Raw genomic sequence first — 24,706 nt, 5'->3', positions numbered from 1 at the left:
GTTTATTGACTACAGCTCTGCCTTCAATACAATAATCCCAAGCAAGCTTGTCACCAAACTCCGAGACCTAGGACTCAACACCTCCCTCTGTAACTGGATCCTTGATTTTCTAACAAACAGACCGCAATCAGTGAGGATAGGCAGCAATACCTCCGGCACGATTATTCTCAACACTGGTGCCCCACAAGGCTGCATCCTCAGCCCTCTACTCCCTATACACTCACGACTGTGTGGCTAGATTCTGCTCTAATTCCATCTACAAGTTTGCAGATGATACCACCGTCGTATGCCATATCACAAACAGCGATGAGTCGGAGTACAGGAAGGAGACAGAGAGCTTAGTGGAATGGTGTCATGACACCAACCTTTCCCTCAAAGTCAACAAAACTGGTCATTGATTTCAGGAAAGGGGGCAGTGTACATGCACCTGTCTACATCAATGGTACTGAGGTCGAGAGGGTTGAGAACTTCAAGTTCCTGGGAGTGAACATCACCAACAGCCTGTCCTGGTCAAATCATGTAGATGCCATGGCCAAGAAAGCTCACCAGCATCTCTACTTCCTCAGGAGGCTAAAGAAATTTGGTTTGTCCCATTTGACTCTCACCAACTTTTACAGATGCACCATAGAAAGCATCCTATCTGGATGTATCACAGCTTGGTACAGCAACTGCGCTGCCCAGGACTGCAAGAAACTGCAGAGTTGTGGACACAGCCCAGCTCATCACAGACACCAGCCTCCCCTCCTCGGACTCTGTCTTTACCTCTCGTTGTCTTGGTGAAGCAGCCAGCATAATCAAAGACCCCACCCACCTGGGACATTCTCTCTTCTCTCCTCTTCCATCGGGTAGAAGATACAGGAGCCTGAGGGCACGTACCACCAGACTTAAGGACAGCTTCTACCCCACGGTGATAAGACTATTGAACAGCTCCCTTATACAATGAGATGGACTATGACCTCACGATCTACCTTGTTGTGACCTTGCACCTTATGGCACTGCACTTTCTCTGTAGCTGTGACACTTTACTCTGTACTGTTACTGTTTTTATCTGTACTACATCAATGCACTTTGTACTAACTCAACGTAACTACACTGTGTAATGAATTGACCTGTACAATCAGTTTGTAAGACAAGCTTTTCACTGTACCACTGTATAAGTGACAAGAATAAACCAATACCAATAAGCATTTTGTCCTTTCTGATCAAACTTTCAGTAAAGGTCCAAAAGCAAAAATGGTACTTGTGTTTATTGAACTCAATATAAAAGAAATTAGCACTACATTTCTGTTTCAACTACTTGCAGATCAATTAAAATACAAAAATAATAAGTAATAGTCATAACTTTCTCACACTTACTTGTATTTTTCAATACGGAAAAAGCAGAGAGCTCTGTTTCCATACAGAATTTCATTGACAGGACTGAAAGACATTGAAAATGAATATAATCATTAATCCACGGCTTAGAGTCAAAGTCGTACAGGATAGATTCGAGCCCTTCTGCCAGACTCATCCATGATGACCAAGATGCCCATTTACTTTAAAACCATTTTCCTGCAAATTGGCCCATATCCTTCGATGCCTTTCAGATCCATGTACCTGTCCAAATGCCTTTTTTCCCCCCAAAAAACGGTGTGATTGTACCTGCCTCTAACACCCCTTCTGGCGACTTCTACCATATATCCACCACCCACTATGTGCAAAACTTGCCTCTCAGATCTCCTTTAAATATTTCCCCTTTCACCTTAAACCTGTGTGTTGTAGTTTTAATCTTTTTTTACCAAAGCTAGGGGAGTCTATCTACCTTATCTATGCCCTTCATAATTTTATAAACCTCTACAAGGTCACCCCTCAGCTCCAGTAAGAACAATCCCAATGTATCTAATCTCTCCTTGTAACTAAAGCTCTCCATTCCAAGCAACATCTTGGTGAATTGCTTCTGCAGTCTTTCAAGCACTAGCACATCCTTTCTATAGTGTGGTGATGAGAATTGCACACAATATTCCAAGTGTGGCCTAACCAATGTCTTGTACAGCTGCAACATGATGTCCCAACTCTTATACTTAATGCCTTTGCCTATGAAGGCGAGCAAACTAAGCACCTTCTTCACTATCCTTTCTACCTGTGTCCCCATTTTCAGAGAATTGTGAACTTGCACCCCAAGGTCCTCTGTACATCAATGTTTCTAAGATTCCTGCCATTTACTGTACATGTTCAGCCAATATTAGACAACCCAAAATGCATTGTGTCACACTTTCCTGGATTAAATTCCATCTGCCACCACTTCACCCAACTTTCCAGCTGAACTATGATCCTCTGTATCCTTAAGCAACAATCCTTGCTATCTAAAACTCCACAATCTTTGTGTTGTCAGCACTTATCAGGTGAGAGACATTCTCACCCAAGTCATTTATAAATATGACAAACAATAAAAGTCCCAACATTGATACCTGTGGTACACCACTTGTTACATACTTCCAGTCAGAAAATGATCACCAAGCCAATTTTGGATGAAGTTTGCCAAAACACCTTGGATAGCATGCAGTCTAACATTCTGAACCAGCCTACCATGTGGAACCTTTATCAAAAAACTTGCTAAAGTCTATGTATACTATGTCTATTGCCTTGCCTTCATCAATTTTCTTAGTAAACCCCCTCAAAAAACTCAACCAGATTTGTGAAGCAGCATTTCCACATATAAAACCATGCTGACTTACACTACATAGTCCCTGCCTTTCCAAGTGATCATAAATCCTATCCCTAAGAATTTTTTCCAATAGTTTCCCTACCACTGACACAAGGCTCACTGGTGTGTATTTTCCTGGCTTATCCCTACTGCCCTTCTCGAATATGGGATCAACATTAGCTACCTTCCAGTCTTTCAGTAGCTCACCCACAGCTAAAGGTGATGCAAAAATCTTCTTCAGCTGAGAAATTCAAAGCTAAAGAACCATGAACTCATACACAGATTTTGTTTCAACTTTCATGTATCTTTTAAAATTTTAGTCTCTGAGGTGAGCATTTCAAAGAAGTTATGCAATATTCTACACAAGTACAATAGAAAGGATACATGAGATGTTACCAGCTTAGCAATCTGTAACGATTTTCCAAATAAGATCAACTAACACTTGGTTGCTTTTTGTACTACACTGTATTAGACCGCTTTAATATACTGGCAACAAAACAAAGTAAATTTACAATGACTGGATTGTCAATCATATGGAACAAAGCACAGAAAAGCTTCCTAAATAGCATCAGTTTTCACAATACAGCACACAAGTAAAATCCCAGTAATAGCCCTGATGGACTTTATCCTAGTTTCTTAAAATGCATTGGTTTTAATTTTCAAAAACTCCCTAGATTCAGGGAATGTTCCATTACACTAGTAAAAAGGGAAGGAGAAAGAAGGCAGGAATTAACTTAAAAACTGTCACAGGGAAAATGTCAGAATCTATTACTAAGGATTTTATTGAGCACATTTTAAAAAAATTCAAGGTAATCTGGCAAAGTCAACATATTTTTGTGAAAAGGAAATTACATTATCAATTGTTTTGAAAAATTAGTTTGAAAAATGTGCTGCAGTTAAAGGAAGATCAAAAGATATTATACTTTAATTCACAGAAGGCCTTTGATAAGGTACTGCAAAGGTTATTACAGAAAATAAAAACTCAGCATAGGAGGTATTGTATTCGCACAGATAGAAGATGGCTGGGTAACAGAAACAGAGTAGGCCAAATTGGGACATGTTCCTGCTTAACAAGGGATCAGTGATGGGACCTCAACTTATTTATATTTGTTTAAATAATGGTCAAAGGAACCAAAAATATGGTTGCCAAATTTAGATAAACAGGAAGGTAAATTGTGAAAAGGATTTTCACTGAAAGTAGCCACATAACTAGATAGGGTGGTAAAGAAGGCATATGGCATGCTTGCCTTCATTGGTCAGGGCACTGAGCACAAGAGTCAAGAAGTCACGTTGCAGCTGTATAAAACTAGTTAGGCTGCACTTCAAGCATTGTGTGCAGTTCTGGTCATGCCATTACAGTAAATCTGTGGAGTCTTTTGAAAGGGTGCAGAAGAGGTTTACCAGGATGCTGCATGGATTTGAGGGTATAAGCTACAAGGAGAGGTTGGACAAACTTGGGTTGTTTTCTGTGGAGCGTTGGAGGCCGAGGGGAGATCTGATAGAAGTTTATAAAATTATGAGAGGCACAGATAGGATAGACAATTAATCTTTTTCCCAGGGTAGAAATGTCAAACACAAGAGGCCATGCATTTAAGGTGAGGAAGTTTAAAGGAGATGTGAGGGGGCAAGTGTGTGCGTGCCTCTGCATGCATCTGTGTGTTTTTTTTAAAAAACACAGCGGTAGGTGCCTGGAATGGGCTGCCAGGGATAGTGATGGAAGCAAATATGATAGTAGCGTTTAAGAGGCTTTTAGATAGATACATGAACATGCAGGGAATGGAGGGATATGGATCATGTACAGGCAGAACAGATTTAGTTTAATTTGGCATCAGGTTTGACAGACATTGTGGGCCGAAGGGCCTGTTCCTGTGCAGTACTGCTCTATGTTCTGTGCTTAAAGGCAGCTACAAAGGGTTATAGCAAAAATTGCCCATTTTAGCAGGATAAAAATAAAAAGTACTTAAATGGGGAGAGATTCAAAAGGTACCAGAATGCGAATCGCAAAAGGATAGTATGCCGATACATCAAATAATTAGAAAAGCTAACAGAACATTATCGTTCATTGTTACGGGAGGCAAATAGAAAAGGCAAGGATGTTATGCTTCAGTTACCTTGGGCACTAAGGGATCACATTTGCAATATTGTGTCCATTCCTGCTCTCCTTATTTGAGGAAAATGTAAATATGTTGGAAGCAAATAAGGAGACTTACTACTCTGTTATCTTGGATGGGAGGGTGGGCAGGCTAGGCAGGGAGACTTGATTGAAACATACAAGACTCTGATGGCTCTTCACAGGGTGAATCTTATGGGAGAATCTAGAACTAAAGGTTTCTGCTTCAAATAAAAAGGCAAAATATTTTGTCTCAGAGCACTGAATCTTTGGAACTCTATTCTGCAAATGGTGGTGGAAGCAGTCTTTGAATATTTTAAAGGCAAATTTTATAAACTTGATATGCAAAGGGAGTGAAAGATTACTGAGGAAGGAGGGAATGCAGAATTGAGATTACCAGCAGATCACTGTGATTCTATGGAACGGCACTGCATGTTTGAGGGGCCGAGTGGCCCACTCCTGCTTCTCATTCAAATCTTTGCATTTGATTCACTAACACTCTGTCCAACTTAGCAGGTACATTTCTGGGCCTTTTCTCTGAAAGTGACGTACCATAAATCAATTGCCCTAGAGTACCATTTCACGGCAGCTTCGTAGTTTTCCTTTTTAAATTCCTTGTTGCCTTTTTCTCTACAGGATTCGCTTTCCTGAAATGACTAACAGAATTGAGATTTTGATGTTATGCAAACTTAGTAGCAAGGCATGTGAAGAAAATGTAATAAATACGTTTCAGCTAAAAACTTTAAAGTTCAACATCCTGCAGCACAAAACCTTGCGACAGAATCATTTTCGCTTTCTACGTACCATGCCATCTCTGTTTGGCACTAAATTAGGAGTATTTTCAGGGCACTTAAACAGCTTAATAAAATATGCATCTGCAAGGAAAAAAAGAGAAAACACTCTTTTAAAATTTGAACTAAAATTAAATGGCCGAGCCATAGAGAAAATAAGACAGTTTTCTTTCAAGTCTGTACCAAGTTGTCTGATGTCATGGAGAAGCAGCAGAAACACTTTGGCACATCATACACTCGTCCTAATATTACAAATGGATAAATGATGCAGACTGAGGAGTTAAGTGAAACCAAATGCAGATCAGGTAATCGCTTTGCAGAATACCTGCATTTAGTCTGCAGAGGCAATCCCAAACTTCCCATTATCACTCCCAATCTGACATATTGGTCTGTGGGCTCTTGTACTGTCACAGTGAGGCCCGATGCAGACTTGAGGAACAGCAGCTAATTTTCCATCTGGGCACGTTCCAGCTATCTGGACTCAAATTTGAATTCTATAACTTCAGGTACTTGACTTCTTGATCCGTATCAGTCATCCATCTGTAACATTAGCTCAACTTGTTTTGTTTTTACTTCCTTCCTTTTTGTTCCTCACTGGGAATGGAGGACACTCCCAGCCTGACCTGCTGGGCTTGTCCTCCTGCTCTCCATTTTGCAACTCCTATGTTCTTTTGTCTTCGTGTTTACTCTTTCACTACTCCTTTTCACTCAATGATCAGATAACCTTGTTTACAGCTTATCCCCGTGGTCAGCCTAGTTTTACAGTATCAGAGACACGCCCTCCCCCATCTTCCCAACAGCTGTACAAACTTCTTTTTGTCCTTTTCAGTTCTGACAAAGGGTTGCTGTCCTGAACAGTAGACTGTTTCTTCCCACAGATGTGGCCTGACCTGCTGAGTATTTCCAGCATTTTCTGTTTTTGTTTTAGACTTCCAGCATCTGCACCGCAGTTTTTCTGATTTTTGCAGAAAAACTCAGCAGTTCAAGCAACATCTATTGGGAGAGATCAGAGTTTACATGTCAGGTCAAGGACTTTTCATAGTTCAAGGATAAAAGAGGCCAACAAGTAGTTGAAGAATCTGTGGTAGAAACTCAGAATCAGTGGATTGTGGCGACTCACCGTCTAGTCGGGCGAACCGGCTCGGCAGTCGGGTCGCGCGGCGTCGGAGCGACGAGGCCCAAGATGGCGGCGGGCCTCGTCTTTCCAAGCAACAGGGAGAACCCGCGCGCGGGAAAGTCCTGATGACGTAGGACTTACGTCATTGCCGGTTGTTTTGGGCGGGAACATTCTCCCTTAAAGGGCCCGCGCAAGGCGGGAAAATAAACCAGTTCTGTTTGGCAATCCTCTGAGTAGAGTCTTGTTTTATTCCACGGTAGCAACCACTACATTGGTGACCCCTTCATGCCCGAGCACGACGATTACCTCCAGACAAGCTCCGCCTGGCAAAGGAAGAGTTCCGTCACATGGAGGAGCTGGGGATTGTTCGCAGGTCAGACAGCCCCTGGGCCTCCCCCCTGCACATGGTCCCCAAAGCCACCGGAGGGTGGAGGCCCTGCGGCGACTACCGCAGGCTGAATGATGCCACCACCCCGGATCGCTATCCCATCCCTCACATCCAGGACTTCGCAGCGAACTTACACGGGGCCCGCATCTTTTCCAAAGTGGACCTCGTTAGGGGATACCACCAAATCCCGGTCCATCCGGATGACGTCCCCAAAACTGCGATTATCACCCCATTCGGCCTGTTCGAATTCCTTCGGATGCCGTTCGGCCTTAAGAACGCCGCGCAGACCTTCCAGCGGCTGATGGACGCAGTAGGCCGAGACCTGGACTTCGTGTTCATTTACTTGGACGACATACTGATCGCCAGCCGTAACCGCCAGGAACACCTTTCCCACCTCCGCCAGCTGTATTCCCGCCTCCGTGATTTCGGACTCACGATCAACCCAAGTGCCAATTCGGACTTGACTCTATCGATTTCCTCGGCCACAAAATCACCAGCGACGGGGCAACACCCCTACCCGCCAAGGTGGATGCTATCCGCCATTTTGCCCGCCCCGACACAGTCAAAGGCCTACAGGAATTCCTTGGGATGGTCAACTTTTACCATCGTTTCATCCCTGCAGCAGCCCATATCATGCACCCTCTGTTCTCGCTGCTGGCTGGTAAGGACAAGGACATCACCTGGACTGACGAGGCTGCGGCTGCTTTCGTTAAGGCCAAAGACGCCCTGGCAGATGCCACGATGCTGGTACACCCCAGGACTGACGTCCCAACTGCCCTCACAGTAGACGCGTCCAACACCGCGGTGGGTGGGGTACTGGAACAGCTACTCGAAGGCCGCTGGCAACCCTTGGCATTTTTCAGCAAGCACCTTAGACCGCCCGAACTGAAGTACAGCGCTTTTGATCGGGAACTTCTAGCGCTGTATCTGGCGGTCCGGCATTTCCCATACTTTCTAGAAGGCAGGCCTTTTACCGCTTTCACCAATCATAAGCCTCTGTCCTTTGCCTTCTCCAAAGTCTCCGATCCCTGGTCAGCTCGTCAGCAGAGACATTTATCCTACATTTCCGAGTTCACAACTGACAGCCAACATGTCTCCGGAAAGGATAATGTCGTTGCTGATGCACTTTCCAGACCAACCATCCACAACCTATCCTTGGGTGTCGACTACACGGCCCTAGCTGACGCACAGCAAGCCGACGACGAACTGCCCAGCTACAGAACCGCAGTCTCGGGTCTGCAGCTCCAAGATTTCTTGGTTGGTCCAGGTCAGCGGACCCTACTTTGCGACGTTGCGACTGGTCAGCCCCGCCCTATAGTCCCTGCAGCCTGGCGGAGACGCGTTTCTGACTCGGTACATGGGTTGGCGCACCCGTCCATCAGATCTACTGTCCGACTGGTCGCCAGCAAGTTTGTCTGGCATGGCCTGCGCAAACAGGTCAGTGAGTGGGCCAGGACTTGTCCGCACTGCCAGACGTCAAAAATCCAGCGACACACCAAAGTCCCACCACAGCAGTTCGAGCCTATCCGTAGGAGGTTCGACCACATACACGTCGACCTCGTGGGCCCTCTGCCGGTTTCAAGAGGAGCCCGGTACCTCCTTACCATCGTGGACCGGTTCACGAGGTGGCCTGAGGCAACCCCCCTGGCTGACATCACAACTGATTCCTGCGCCCGGGCGCTGCTCACAACTTGGGTCTCACGTTTTGGCGTTCCGGCCCACATCACTTCAGACAGAGGCACCCAATTCACTTCCAGTCTCTGGGCTGCATTAGCGAACCTGCTAGGGACGCAGCTGCACACCACCACGGCCTACCATCCTCAATCAAACGGGTTGGTGGAACGTTTTCACCGCCATCTGAAATCGGCCTTGATGGCCCGCCTGAAGGGTCCTAACTGGGTTGACGAGCTGCCTTGGGTCCTGCTCAGCATACGCACTGCCCCCAAAGAAGACCTCCGCACTTCGTCGGCTGAGCTTGTATACGGGGCGCCACTAGTTGTCCCCGGGGATTTCATACCTGCCCTTCGGGACCAAGGGGAACAACCCCCAGCAGTCCTACAAAGACTGCGCGAGAAGCTTGGCGCCTTGGCCCCGATTCCCACCTCACGGCACGGTCAAGCCCCATCCTGCCAGCCCAAGGAACTACGGGACTGTAAGTTTGTTTTCATTCGCAGGGGCACACCTCGGGCGCCATTGCAACGACCATATGAGGGACCGTTCCGAGTCATACGGAATAGCGGATCCACTTTTACTTTGGACATTGGAGGCAGGGAACAGGTTTTCATGGCGGACCGCCTCAAACTGGCCCATTTGGATCTGCAACAGCCTGTCGAGGTTGCCACGCCGCGACGCAGAGGCCGCCCCCCTAAGCGGCAGCTGGCACAGCCCACGGACCTTGGGGACTATCTCGCCGGTTCTGGGGGGGGGGGGGTTGTGTGGCGACTCACTGTCTAGTCGGGCGAACCGGCTCGGCAGTCGGGTCGCGCGGCGTCGGAGCGACGAGACCCAAGATGGCGGCGGGCCTCGTCTTTCCGAGCGACGGGGAGAACCCGCGTGCGGGAAAGTCCTGATGACGTAGGACTTACGTCATTGCCGGTTGTTTTGGGCGGGAACATTCTCCCTTAAAGGGCCCGCGCAAGGCGGGAAAATAAACCAGTTTTGTTTGGCAATCCTCCGAATAGAGTCTTGTTTTATTCTGCGGTAGCAACCGCTACAGGATCAATGTTTTATCAGATTAGAATATAATTCACAGTAGTGTGTCCGAAGGAACTACTTTGGCTCCATTACAATTTTAGTTTGACTAGAAGTTCAGGGCGATTGTACGGTAGAAGTATGGCATGTGCAGTTCAGTGCGGAGCAGTGTGGAAGGAAGAAGAATGTGGAAAAACATTGCACAATAATCAGCACAATTTTTAAAAGTACAAAGAAAGAGACTCCAGTGTCCAAGTAAATAAGCCTTTAAAAGTGTCAGGACAAAATTATACAAATAAAAACATATTAGTTACCAGGGTTTAGGATATGGCAGGGTCCAAACTTTCCACAAAAAAGCCTCCAGTTCTGTGTGGAATTGTATAATAGTTTTAAATAAATTAATCCCAAAAGTCAGTACAGCTGAAAGGCACATCAAGCCCTTGGTGCTAATGGACTTCAAAGTGTTTAGTGATGGAACGTGAACAAAGTTTTCCAGCTACTGCACTGAGTAATCTGCCAGCTAAACCCACACTTCAGTGACTCCATTAATTTCAACGGAGAGGGAAGCTGCAAAGAAGTTATGCAGGCTTTGGGTAATTTATATCATTTTTGAAATTGGTATCACAATCTTGACAGCCAATTTAGATTAGAAGCAAAGCTTCACCAACTACAAAATATTTGTGGGAACAATCTGAAAGTCCTACCCTACATAAGGACTTAGCAATTAAGCCAGTCCCAGGTTCCACTCATATAGAGGAGCTTTAGCAAGCACCTATAGGAAATTTCTGAACAAATAAAAAGCAAAAGGTATCTCATTGGACCTTTGTAAATTAGAGATTAGGCATTGGCTAGATTATTGAGGTTAATACTGGGCACCACACCAACAAAGATGCAAAGGCCTTAGAAAAGATAGAGGAGCTCTGAAAGATAAAAGAAGATTGGAAAAGTTACGATTTTGACCCTGGAACAGGAGATTAATGGGTAACCTAACAGAGGTTTTCATATGGCAAGAGTTTCAAATAGAGAAAATTCTATTCCCTGGTAAGCAGTCACAGTTTTAAAATTACTGGCAAAAGATCAAGAGATAAGCAGAATATCTCAATTATTCTATAAAAGGTGCAATAATAAGCAGCAAGTCTAATACACAATTTTCAGATGATAAAACTTTAGACATTTCATTCCATTGTTGTTACTGTCTACCACACTATTCCTTAAAAGTGCAAATACAACTTTGCCAATTAACATACAGCTCCCCCACTCACAGTTCTTACCAACTTCTTATTGAGTGCAATTTTTAAAAAAATTGTCATCCTCATTTAGAAAACCCACCCATTCTCTCCAAACTTTTCCTGTCCCCCATCTTCATGCTATAAATCTGTGTTCATGTGGCTTCTAGTCCAGCAGTTCAGCATTCAGCCACAATGACCCTTTGGCCCACTATGTTCATGCCAACCATAAAGTACCCACCTAAACTAATCCCACTTTCCAGCACAGAACTTGGCAATTCACCTACTCTTCGGGATACTTCTTAAATGTTGAGAGTTTCTGTCTCCACCAATCCTTCAGGCAGTGAATTGATAAGCAGAATATCTTCACTCAGTTATCTTCTGAGTGAACAAATTCTTCCTCAGATCTTCTCAAAACCTTTATATAGTTATTTCCTATTAATATTTTAGACTTCTCATATTACTTACATTGAAAACACCCAATTGCAATAGCTGCCATTCTTGAATATTTTGTTCCAGAATTCACCTCCACTTGCAAGTTGGTAAGTTCTTCTGTCTTTTCTATCATAGCAATAGCATCATCCAGGTCACTATCATTCTGTAAAACGGAAAAGAAAGTGAGAACTGGACTAAAATTACAATTGTTTTCTCCTCCCATCTTTGGAATATGTATTCCAAATGCTCCAATATAACTATCAAGTTAAGTACCAAAGCTAATATGTACTTAACACCAACAGTATGGAAAAAGTTATCCAAGGGATACAATCTCACAAGAAAAAACACTGCACTTTAGGAGAGTGACCACCTTCTCAGTAAAGAAGTCATTATAAAGAGGGTTTTAAAGGGGAAGAGAGGTTAAGAAGCGAAGGAGTTTAAAGAACTGAACTTCTAAGTTCAAGGCCGGGACAGCTGATGGCATGGGCCGTCATTGATGGCAAGAAAGGGAAAGAATACACAAGTTGCCAGAGTTAGAGATAGTTAAAGTTTCAGGGATGGGGGTGGTGCAGAGCTTGCTGTGGTTTCAAATACAAAAGGCTAGGCAGGTTAGCCAGCAATACTTGGGGAGGATATACAAAATATTTGGTATGGGCTTAAACATCATTTAAAACATTAAATAATCTTTATTCAAACAGTAGAAAAATGATTTCTATCTCACTTTTGTTTATGATTTTGGTAACCTTCAAGCAATTGATATGCATTTTTCTGTATGCAGTAGAAAAATGACTTGTATATTTTTCTATAATTTGCCTGTGGAAATTAAGTACCCTATGATGTTTCTCATTATGAATATTATATACATTACACAAATTTCATTAAGGGGCATCCACATGGGTGTTAATTTACTTATTATAAACAAATAAGTGGGAGGAATTCTCAACACCACCTCCCTGACTTTTCAGCAAAAAAATTTAGACCCAACTGCCTATTAAAATAACTTTTCTGGTATCAAAATGACTTGAAGTGGTCAAAAATTCACAAGATATTTGTAAGATTTCTTTTCATTTTCTATTCAATTCTAGGATTTGGATCTATAACATAATCACATAGCTCCCTGAATGCTTTGTTTAAACAGCTAAAGATTAACAAACTATTGCATTAAGTTTCAATATTTAGTTATCTTACTTACCTCATCTACTTTATCCCACAAATCCAATAAACATGTCAGAAATGTTATAGAGAGCTACGAAAGAAAAGTTGAAATGTAATTGAAGTTCCCAAATTTTATTTTTTTTAAAGCCACTCCAAGTAAATTAACAGTTGAATTCAGCAAGTGTTCCAGTATATATAAATGTCAGCATTTTGTGTAAATGACTGAAGTTCTACTATCAAGCCAAGAATGTCAATCAACAGGTCATGAAGCTTTAAGCCTATTCTAGAAATTTGAGAACATACTTATGTTGACACGTAATGCTGTACTTAGGCAGCACTGCACCGTTGGAAGGCTAGTGTTTTAGAAGAAACTTAAAAAATCCCCATGGAGGTACAGTATAGGAAAATCTCCTGATGCTCTGGAAAATTTATTTCACAATTAATTACCACCAGAAGAAAATCTGACCATCATTTATCCCTTTGCTAATGATGGAACTGCTAACAGGGAGCAGTGTTGCCAATGTTATAAGAGACTATACTATAACAATACTTGTTAACATTACATTAAGTTTTCCAAACTATCAAATAAACATCCTTCCATTCTTCCAAGATAGCCATCAATCAACTGCAGTGTAACAGAGGCAACATTTTCTCACTAACACCCAAGAACAATTCCAAAATTTATCAGTTGAATAACAATCAAGAAGTTCCAAGTGCTTTGCTTGGATGCTTCAGAGAACAGTTATAGACAATCAACCATATTGTTGCAGGACAGCACCAGATACTGGTTTCCTTCCCCAAGATGTTAGTAGGGCGAGACCTGCCAACTTTCTATTCCGGATTCCAGCTCCCCACCAACCACCCCCCCCCCCCCCACCCCCCCCGCCCCAACTCCCCCAATTGAATTCAAGTAGCAAAGACTACCAAAGATAGATAATCACATTACTACAACTTGCAGGGCCACAGCAGGAGCATCCACATCATGGTCCTGGGATTCTGATTGCTGATCCCACTATTACCATTCACTGTACCAAACAGTATCTTTTTACCCATCAATGGAAGGATCCATGGCTTTTGAATGGATGCACACAAGATGTGACTGTTTCTTTACACTGATTTAATTCTTTAAAATTCCTACAAGAATAGTAATTCTGGGCACTCTTGCTGGTATCCAACCACCTCCCACCGAGACCTCGATTTTCCTTTCCTTGTTTGGAGAATTCCCTGGAAACGTTTACTGCTGCACAAAAGCACCAGAATGAATCTGTTTGCACTTATTCATCAAGTTTAAATATATGAACAAAATATTTTACCAACCATCAAAAGCTCAATATTCACTTACAATCTGTTTCCTTAGTGCATGGAGCACTTCTTCTAAGATTTCAATATCTTGTAGCTTTATCAAATTCAATTCAAAAACATCATAATTCCTGAAAATAAAAATTAAGATTGAAGATCTCATAATTCATATCCATTAAATTTCAGTTATACCTTTAATCTCAAGCATCCATGGGAAGAATCTGATGAACATGAATAGGTTCTGGTTTACAAGAAAGGGATTAGACCAAGGACCTACTGCCCAGAACAGGTTAAGTAAAAGAATCTATAGCACTGTTTCAAAATGATATGGGTTGATCTCCAAATTTCCCAATTAATATCAATACCATGAAAATATTGGATTGCTGTTTGTGGGACCTGCTGAGCGTAGTTACCTGCAGGACCTTCAGGCATAGTTACTTGTATTATAACAATGACAGTACGTCTAAAAGTACTTGTTTGGAACTTTAAAATATCATGAAGATATAGTAGGAGTTTTCAAAAACTCTATTTTTCCTTCTTTTTCTATTTTAAACTAGAGGAATAGCTTGACATTCCACCAGCATTTACATACTTCACTCAGCAAATAACAAGGACAATTTATTGTTATGAATCTCATTATCAAGATCGTTTGAAGGCCTGAAAGATTAAAGAAACCAGGCCAGAAAAAACACAAAGACTTACTCTGGATCTATGAATTTGGCTGCAATAGCCCACTGTAGATAGCGATCATGTTTTTTCTTCTGAACAAATAAATAGGGCCATAAGATGTGCAACTTTATCGTACGCCAACACCGGTAACGATCTACACGAGTTGTCTGAATGTCAGTACACCAGATCTCAGCTGTTTCCACTGAATGAGGGAGAAAGAAAAAACAAAGCACATCAAAAATGCATTTTATTTTTCCCATATTATATCTGAATGTGCTACTGGATGCGGGATACAATTCCATGGGCACTAAAAGATCCCCCTCCTGTAGACTTTATGAATAACCTTCTATGTACAAGACAGAACTGTAAATACATAGCAAAAGGGGTTGATTATTTAACTCCTCCATCCAAATTATTGGAGTGATAGGTGCTAGGGACTTTATGCACTCACCTTTGCTCCACATCCCTTAAAACATTTGGTTAACAAAATAATAAACTTAAAAGTGAAAACTAGGATTTGGCCTAGAGAACGAAGCAAGGCACAGAATTCAACATAGAAGAGAAATTACACCAATCCTGTTCTCACATGTCATCTAAATACGTACACTTCACAGCAGAGTTGGGGTGAGAGGACAACACTTTTTTTGGCACTTGACCAACATGGAAATTGGGTTGCAGCCGGTGCCTCAGAGCTCCAGCATCCCAGGTTCAATCCTGACCTCCAGTGTTGTCTGTGTGGAATTTAGACATATCTCTGTGCCCAGTTAGGATTTTCTAAATGCTCTAGTTTTCTCCCACATCCCAAAGATGTGCACACTGGTAGGTTAATAGCTCACTGTAAATATCCCTTAGTGCTGGTGGGATGGATGAGAATAGCAACGGGGAAAATTAGTGGGGGAATGGGATTGCCCTGCAAATCAGCATTGGCTCAATGGGCTAAGTGGTCTTATTCTACACCACAAGCAAATAAGGAAATAATCTACTTCGGTTTCGCACCATTGTTCAGACTATCAACTAACTCTTCAGACAAACAGATGAGTTTTTTCAGTCTAAAACAATGTTTCAAATTTATAGTGAACATGGTATTCAAAAGTGATGTGTGCTTTTTTGTCCCACCCAAAGTAATCAAATAGATTTTTCTGAAAGTCGAGGAAATAAAAAAAATCCGAATAGCTGCCAATCAAGAACTGAACAATTATTTACTACATACACAGGTCATTTCTTATGGGAAGGTGGTGATGGTGTTTTCAAAACTATAACCTTGCTTCATTATCATATGACAGAGAAACTTGCACCTTGTCCATACAACTTATCAACTGCCTATTTGACCACTGTCATTAACGAGCCAACATAACCTCCTGCCTGTTACATTAATAAACTCCCTCTCATCAGGTACTGTTTATCTTCTTTTCTAAGCCATTTTTATTGCCCTCCACCACACTCTTTTGATGGAAACTATCCTTGACTATTTGTCCATGACTGCAGCACTTTTGCGTACCTTCTTTTCCTCTCCAATATTCTTAAGTATCCCACCTAATCCATGGACCAACTCCATGTATTAATCAAATTAGGTTTCCACTCCCACCACAGCACAGAAAACAGATCTTTTATGATGAATTCATTCTCTCAAAACCTGATATAAAAACCAAGAATGGAGGAAAAACCTCTGCAAGTCAGGCAGTATCCACTGAAAGAAACAGAGCCAAGTTTCAGGGCAATCACCTTCCAAACTGATGCTGCCTATTGTGTATTTCCAGAATTTCTGCTTTTATATCAAATTTCTAGCATCTGTAGCTTTTTCCAGCAACATCCCTAGACAACTGCACCATAGGTCTTAGCCACTCTATTGCTGAAAACACACTTAACTTTCACTTCATTGACACCATTTATCCATCACTCCCCAGGTTAGGGGTATTGGTTCTCCGCTGACAATTTTTCAATATTTCAATTTTGCATCCTCATGTTCAAATTCTTCCATAGTATCACTATTTCCTATAGCTATAGTCTCCCCAATACTGAAACTCTTCATGTTCCTTCAACACTGTTTCTTGTACACTTTCAGATCTTTTGGTTGTACTCAGCTATATATTTTCTGTTATCTTGGCTTAATCTCTGGAATTCCCTCCCTAACCCTTCCACATCTCAATATTTAAAGATTCTGCTTAAAGCCTGGTGACCACATTTTCCATCATCCTTCTTACCATCTCTTTCTTAAAGCTGGTGTCAATTTCTCTGGCTAGTTATGCTTCAATGAATGTCTTGGGTCATTAGCAGGACTACATAAAATGAAGTTATCGCTGTAAACATTGTTGTCAACCGACATTAAGAAAAACATGAATGTCTAGCAAACACAAGATTCAAAACTGTAAAATAAAAATCAATCATCAAGCAAGTCCACAAGTCTTAATCTCTTCATAGGAAGTCTATCCATAGCACAGGTTGAGTGAACATGCAGTGTGATGTGGCATTGAGTCAACAGACCAAGGAAATTGACAATTCAGTTTCCTATCTCAGCATGTAGAAGCTAAGAACCAGGGTTGCAGCACGCATAAAAATGGCGTTGACGATTCCTATTTGCAATTTAGAGAACTTTATGGAGTTCTTGCAACAGGTATTAGCCCTTTATCAAAGATCTTGGTGAAATTCACTATTTAATGTCAATGTCTACTAACCCACATTCCATTTTAATAGTCAAGAATGATAAATAAAGTCAGAAAAAAATCCTACCACACCACCCACCAGTACATCCCCTTGTTGCACTTACTATTATTTTTTGGCTTCATTTCCCAACTATGTCTTTCAGATATTTTCTTACTCTGAAATAAAACAACAGGTTGTTACAATTTTGTCACTGGTTAAATTTAAAATACAAATCATTCAAGAGCTATTAATTCATGGGATCGTTATGCCATCTCTTCTCAATGGGAACCTTTGGCATCGACTGCAAGTTTCATCATTCATTTATAACTGGTTTACTTATCTTTACTGCCTTCTTCATTCGGGAAGTTTAAAGGGAATATAAATTTGATTGACCCTGGCATTCTAGGCAGATTTACTAAATTAATTCATTAATATGGAAAACTAATTTTAATAACACAGGCATGCATTGCATTCCCTTCCAGTTTAGTAAATTCATTACCACTGACAAATTGGAAAAGCCTTCATAGGGTTTAATTGGTACACGAGTTTTATAAAACATTAACAGGTGTGTGCACTTTGATATTTACCTTAACCAAAAGAAATATGACCTGTACACGCAGCAATTATGCACACTTGATATGAACTTTTAAGTTTCTTCTTCTGGATTGGCAGTTCCTTGGGATTTAGGATTACCTGTTTCTACTCCAGTTTTTGGGTTGTGAGATGATTGATGAGGCCAATTGGGAATAGTGTACTCTTCAGAATTAAGTTTTTGTTCAATGAATAATGTACATTTGAAGTAAAGCATTCTAAATGTGTTCTCAGCACAAAGTACTGTAATGCTAATATTCATGTTAGGCTCCTTGATATTGCTGATCCTCTTCCCTGATAGCAATTCTCAATCTTTCTCTCAAAAGATTACAACTGTGTTTTAAGAACAAAGTGCTAACAACCTGTCAAATTCTTTCTTTAAAAGCAATGAAGATTTAATTGTACAGTTGTACTCAGTCACTTTAACTATCAGAGTAACGCAGTGCAGAAATGATTCATACAGCTGTTTAAATTAACCACCATTATGCAAGCAGTCTGGCCCATAGCTTATGCCCTATATGCCTGTTTTCCCCCCAAGTATTGCTGTTTCTTACCACTATTCCCAGCGACTTTTGCTTCAAAGTTACTTGCTTAAAATCACAGAACATTACACACAGCAAGAGGCCATTCAGCCCACAATGTCTATGCTAACCATGATGTCAAATTAAACTAAACCTATCTACCTGCACATGATCCATATCCCTCTATGTTCGTGTACCTGTCTAAATGCCTCTTAAATGTGACTGTTGTGTCTGCTTCCACCACTACTCCTGCCAACATGTTTCAGGCACCCACCACTGTGTAAAATAATCTTCTCCCGCACGTCGTTAAACTTTCCTCCTCTCACCTTGAAGCTATGCCCTCTAGTATTTGACATTTCTATCCTAGAAAAAAAAGCTATTGACTATCTAACCCTGCCTTTGCCTCTCATAATTTTATTAACTTCTATCAGGTCACCCATCAGCCTCTAGAGAAAACAATCCAAGTTTGTCTAATCTCCTCTTATAGGTAATACCCTAAGAACTTCTCAAGATTCCTCAAACCTCCTGATTTTCTAGAAATGTTTGTCTGATTAGTCTCTCCTATCTCCCAAAACATTCATTCCCCTTTTCTGTTGCTTAATGAGAAATTTATCTTGTAAAATGTTCAGTGATGTCTCAACATACTAACAAGAAAAAATGCATTTAATTGAACTGTTACCAACTGAGCCCAGACTCCTTTAAGGTAGAAGAGTTCCTGCCCATCTTAGGATTTGAGCACTCAAACAAGGTGCTGTCCTTCAGACTACATACCAAATGAATACTTAGTTCTCCTTACACCATAAACATTCACATAAGAAATAGTTCCAGTTATGATCTACTTGCTGGTTCAATACAGATCACTTTGTCCACATTAACACAACCTACATTTAGTCATCTGAAATGGTTTCATTAATTTTAAAATTAACATGACCAGAAGAATCTGCCCTTTTTACTGAAGAAAACAGAACCTGCTTGTGTTTTAAAGACCAACACAACAGACAACTTAGTGATAGTTGTAAATGAAAAAATGGAGTAATAAGTCATTATTGTGGTGCTAGACAAATAGCAATTATACCCAAAACATAGCATGGACTTCCGAATATAAACAGTGAAAAGTTGAGCAAACTGACACACATACACACACGAACGCAAAAGCAGACAGGTGCTCAAACTCTTAATTTCTCTACAAGCTGAAGAAACAACTGCATAGAGGATGAGCGAACACTTCTTTTGAAGCCGTGAAATACTGCACTTCGACAACAGTAAAAAAAATTTTTTAAACAAGTGTGTATTTTATTAAACTGCATTCTATACTAACATTCATAAATATGCAATTTAGAACATACATGCTCCAATGCAAGTGTAATATACATTACCACTGTGCACTGGTAGGGCTCTCACCATTTATCCCACTTACAGATCGTCCCTATGTTTAAATAACATTTTGAAATCAAATAATTGAAAACATCAGAAGAAAAAAATCAGAAGGCCAAATAATTTGCATTGCTTTCATAGCTACCAAGAGACCTTGAAAGACTTGGAACAAGGAATCTGCCTGTTGTCAGAAAATGTGCATCCACAAAAAAAGGTTGTGAAACAAATAATAAAGCAATGCTTAGAAGACAGGGTTGGATAAAGTGCTGAAGTCACCAGCATAAAACATTAAACGTCCATAACAGATTACCCAGCACCCATAAAGATGAATGGCATTTTAGATATTTTAGACAGGCACGGTAGTGTAGCAGTTAGAGTAATGCTATTACTGCGCCAACGACCCAGGTACAATTCCGGCCGCTGTCTGTAAGGAATTTGTACATTCTCCTTGTGTCTGGTGGATTTCCTCCGGGTGCTCCGGTTTCCTCCCACATTCCAAAGAAGTAAGGGTTAGGAAGTTGTGGGCATGCTATGTTGGCGCCAGAAGCGTGGCAACACTTGCGGGCTGCCCCCAGAACACTCTACGCATAACGATGTTTGTTTCGATGTACATGTGACTAATATAGATATCTTATCTTATGTTCTATTACTCACAACAATAAAATTTCCAGAAGCAACACTTGGGAACATAATGCTCTTGCTATTTAAATAAGTATTAGAACATCCAAGGTGTTGTCTGCCTTTTCATTTTCTTGATGCTGTTTGATCTGCTGGGTATTTCCAGCATTTGGTTTTATTTCACACTTCCAAAGCTTGCATATTTATATTACAGGCATATTTAATGTGATCAGAAAACTTTTGGTTCATTTATTAATGAGACCTGCTTGACAATAATCAAACAGCAAAAAAAATTACTTCCATCCACTTATGGAAATATTTGGTCTTAAGTCTCCAGGTTTCCTTAATTTACTTTATTCAGCATGAGCTTCTAGTTTATGTGCAATCCTTTATGGTTCACTGCTCCTGAGACCACACATAATGTGTGACACCTGATCAAACAATAGGTAGGATGGATTTGCACTTAAAGTTGACATCTGTTGTCCGACCCAGTCAATATTTCCACAAGTTTCTCAAAGATTTCAAAATCTGCAGCTGTTTGCCTAGTCAGAGTTTAGGTTACTTTAACAAAGGGCCACCAATATTTTTCTGTATTTGAAAGCAAATTTCTCCATTCAGGTTTTCTGAGAACATACCATAAAGTTGTATCGATAGGCGATCTGTTTAACATCATCCGAGTCAGAGCAATATTCATCCATAACCGTTGGCCCTGAAAAAACATTTATTGTATTTATTACTTGTATGAATAATTCAAAGGTCTTAGAAAGCTTACTCTTGCAAGTGCATAAAAGATTGCAAGATACACTGAACAGTTTCTTCCAGTGCACCATCATGCGGCAGTGGTAGGGACTACAGAAGTCCACTTTCGTATTAACTATTAGCACCCTCCACTGAAATTGCTTCATTGCGCCAATCATGTGTTCCTGCCCTGGAGATAGAAGTTTGTAATTCAGTACAAAGGACATATGAATAGGGAATAGTAGGCCACTCTGCCCTCTGCCATTCAAGAAGATCAGGACTCATCTTATTGTAACCATAACTCTGCATCCCCATCTAGCCCAGGTAACTCTCCTTACCAAAACAAGGCTTCTGCCTCAAAAATATATTCATCATTCTTTAAGGAAGTATTCCAAAGACTTATGATCCTCAGAGAAAAATATTTGCCTTACTTGTCATAAATGGGCAGTTCCTTATTTTTAAAATGTGATCCCTAGTTCTAGATTCTCTCATAAAAATTCTCTCTAAATCCACCTCTGAAGTCTTCTTGAGATCTTATGTTTCCTCATGTCACTTTTCTAAGTTTCAGCAGATACAAGCCTAGCCTGTTCAAACTTCCCTCAAAAGACAAAGAACATTTGTTGTTGTTCTGATCATAGGGAGGTTATGGTAGCCCCAGGCATGGCCAACTACTGTGAGGTCAGTTTAGAAAGGGTTTAGAATAATCTGGAGTGGACTGAAACACAAGATCTTAAGAGGTCTTGACAGGATGATGTGGAGATGTTTCTTGTTGAAAGACCTAGAACAGGGAGGGAGGCAGTTGGGGTCACTGTGTAAAAATAAAAGGTTGCCCTTTTAAGTCAGACTTCTTCCCTGCTCACAAGGTTGTAACTCTTTGGAACTCCCTTCATCAAAGGATAGTGGAAGCAGAGTATGTGAATACTTTTAAGGCAGAAGTAGATAAGTAGTCTAAATTAATCTCTTGGTGCAGAATACTCTGTCTCTTGTAGCTGAACTAGCCATGCACACCAAGTTTCTCATTAATGGTGACACCCACCTCCACCTTCCCACGATTGTACAGGCAGGGAATTTGGGGATGGTAATGCTGCCAAAAGATGGCCATCATGTGGCACTAACATTTCTTGCCATTCATCAGCACATACCTGGCATAGATGTACATGACAAAGACCATTATTTGAGGGTTCTACCCTTTACTTTCTATCCCCAAACTCTATGCTTTATACCTTCACAATATATAATTGCACCCCTAGTGGAGTACAAGAGTTGGATACAAAGGTATATTGTGCTTTATTCATTGTAAACTCTTTTATTAAACCATGGACGTCTGATTCAATGCTTGAACGTACGATTTTATTTCAATTTTATATTACATTACTTTTGATGTGATGACCACTGATTTCATTGTTAATTGTGAGATTCTGTTCTGCTCAATCAAAATCTGGAACTGATCTTTTTAGCTTCACTCATCTATAGATTAGATGACGCTTTGTATTTATAAACCACCTGGCACTCATTGTGTAATATGCAGATAGGTTTCTGTTCTTATTGTCAATATTTTTTCACCTGTCTTCAGATACAAGATTAGTGACAATTATTACAGGAACTAAAATTAGATCAAAAGAATTTATTTGCAAAACTACAAAACAAAATAACTACACTCTTGATTATGAAATCAGGATGAAATAGACGAAAAGCAAATTTTAATGGTAGAATCAGAATTAGTAATTTTTAACTATAATTGGGGCACACAGCTTCCACAAATTATTTTGTACTCTTTCAAGTGAATGGTAATTGACTATTACTATTTGAATGGTAATAGTCTAACATTCAGACATGAAAGTCGAAGAGTCAAATGTATAGTTAGATGATACTAAACACTGATTTTATTTTAAAACACAGAACACCATTGCAAGAGACATAGAATTGAAATGTTAAAGAAAAGAATCTGGAAGGTTCTGAGAATACAATGAAGAAAAAGTGCAATATCATCAGTGCACCTGAGGCTTAGGAGTAACAAGTATGCAAGATGATTACTCACAATGACTAGATTCTGTTTCCTCAAAGAATGGTTTCTTTAGAAACAAATGACATGATGCAATGGTGGGCAGACAGTGGCATAACATTACAAAGTTTCCTGTCATTACATGTTATTCACACACAAGTGGCGTGCTTCTATTCCTAATTTATATGTTGTTACGAGCCCAGGTTGCTACTTGATGAGTGTCCCTCTAAGGTGCCTAAATGGTAGTGTGTATGGCTTTGTCTGACTACTGTGAGTGAGAGCAGGGAGCTTCTATAACTGGAGTGCTGCAGGTGCCTGAAGGAGGATTCATTGGACTGCTGGCAACTGCAGACATGTCTGAAAGCTGATTTTCCGAACTCGGCCACAGACAAAGAGAGCGAGAGAGAGACGCGAGAGTTGGTAGCACTGACTGCCAGTCTCTATCTATGGCTGAAGCACAATCGTTGTGACCGTCACTTTGCAATCCATACATGGATTTTTGGAGCAATCTGTGGAGTCCACTTTGTTGTTAACTTGTACTAGAAAGCAGGTATATCTGTGGGCGGCCACATATTGAGTGCCTTCGGTGTGGCAGGTACATCAGAACAAAGCAATGGAGATCTTCGGTGATTGTGGTGTCATATTGTGGATTTTGTAAACTCCTTCTCTCTACATTCTACTCTACATTTTAACGTGGTTTTCAAAAGCCTTTGCTCATCGTTTTGGCTTTAATATTCCTGAGTGGTATTGCTTCAGGAAATCTAGAGGTTGTACACATGATGGTTAATAAACTGATTCCCAGCTTTAGACTTTGGTTGTACACATGATGGTTAATAAACTGATTCCCAGCTTTAGACTTTGGCAATGGGCCAACACAATCCACAATTACCTTTGAAAAGGAAGTGGCAACTTTGCAAGAAAATGCTAAGTTAGCAGATGAGTTTGCTTTAACCCACAAGTTTAAGTTGGGGCAAACTAAGACCTTCCAAAAGAGTAATGTGGAATAATCCAGGTAGATCAGAATTTAAATTGGGAAGTAGTACAAAGGGAAAAATTGATCAGAAGCAAGTATTGGAGAAACCTGCTGACTGTACTTATTATTGTAAGAAACCTCTTCATGTGATAGCTAATTGTTCCCTCCTGAAGAAAAATAAAGAAAAGGAGGCAGTGCCAGATGCTTGTTTGCAAATAGTTGAAACAACTAAAAACCATAAAGGTCCTGGACATGCTGATAAAGCTCAGTCCTTGCCAGAGGCAAATGCTGAGATGTTGGATGGAGTTAAGGATGAATTCCGTTCTTTTGTGTCAGAAGGTTTTGTCTCAGTGAAAGATGGGTCACCTCTGGTGCCAGTGAAAATCCTTTGAGATACTGTGGCTTCCCAGTCCCTCTTGTTGGGCAGTGTTTTAAAGTTTGATGATGAGACTGCCACTGGTGAGGTAAATCTAGTGCAAAGCATTACAGGTGACACTGTGTCTGTACCTTTGCACAAGGTAATTTTGAAGTCAGAGTTAGTAGAAGGACCTATTAAGACAGGACTACGACCTAGTTTACCAGTGGAAGGAGTTTCTTTGCTATTAGGGAATGACTTTGCAGGTGGTAAAGTTGTCCCTGTGGTACAGCTAATGACCAAACCAATTATTACTGAGTCAAAGATTGA

General features: G+C 40.9%; 1 protein-coding gene across 1 annotated transcript in view; it reads right to left on the bottom strand.

The window, feature by feature from the left end:
* ttc3 (tetratricopeptide repeat domain 3) overlaps positions 1-24,706 on the bottom strand; it is an 87,739-nt gene that overhangs the window by 57,194 nt on the left and 5,839 nt on the right. The window contains exons 2-10 of the mRNA XM_052014742.1: positions 20,944-21,017; positions 17,329-17,380; positions 14,598-14,766; positions 13,939-14,026; positions 12,634-12,687; positions 11,475-11,604; positions 5,598-5,668; positions 5,346-5,449; positions 1,357-1,419 (exon numbers count right to left, since the gene is read on the bottom strand). Coding sequence (XP_051870702.1) covers positions 1,357-1,419; positions 5,346-5,449; positions 5,598-5,668; positions 11,475-11,604; positions 12,634-12,687; positions 13,939-14,026; positions 14,598-14,766; positions 17,329-17,380; positions 20,944-21,006 — 794 coding nt within the window. The 5' untranslated portion in view covers positions 21,007-21,017. The remainder of the gene's footprint in view (positions 1-1,356; positions 1,420-5,345; positions 5,450-5,597; positions 5,669-11,474; positions 11,605-12,633; positions 12,688-13,938; positions 14,027-14,597; positions 14,767-17,328; positions 17,381-20,943; positions 21,018-24,706) is intronic.

This window comes from Pristis pectinata, chromosome 4, assembly GCF_009764475.1.
Source record: "Pristis pectinata isolate sPriPec2 chromosome 4, sPriPec2.1.pri, whole genome shotgun sequence".
NCBI lineage: Eukaryota > Metazoa > Chordata > Chondrichthyes > Rhinopristiformes > Pristidae > Pristis > Pristis pectinata.
This window is presented reverse-complemented; position numbering and strand designations above follow the sequence as displayed.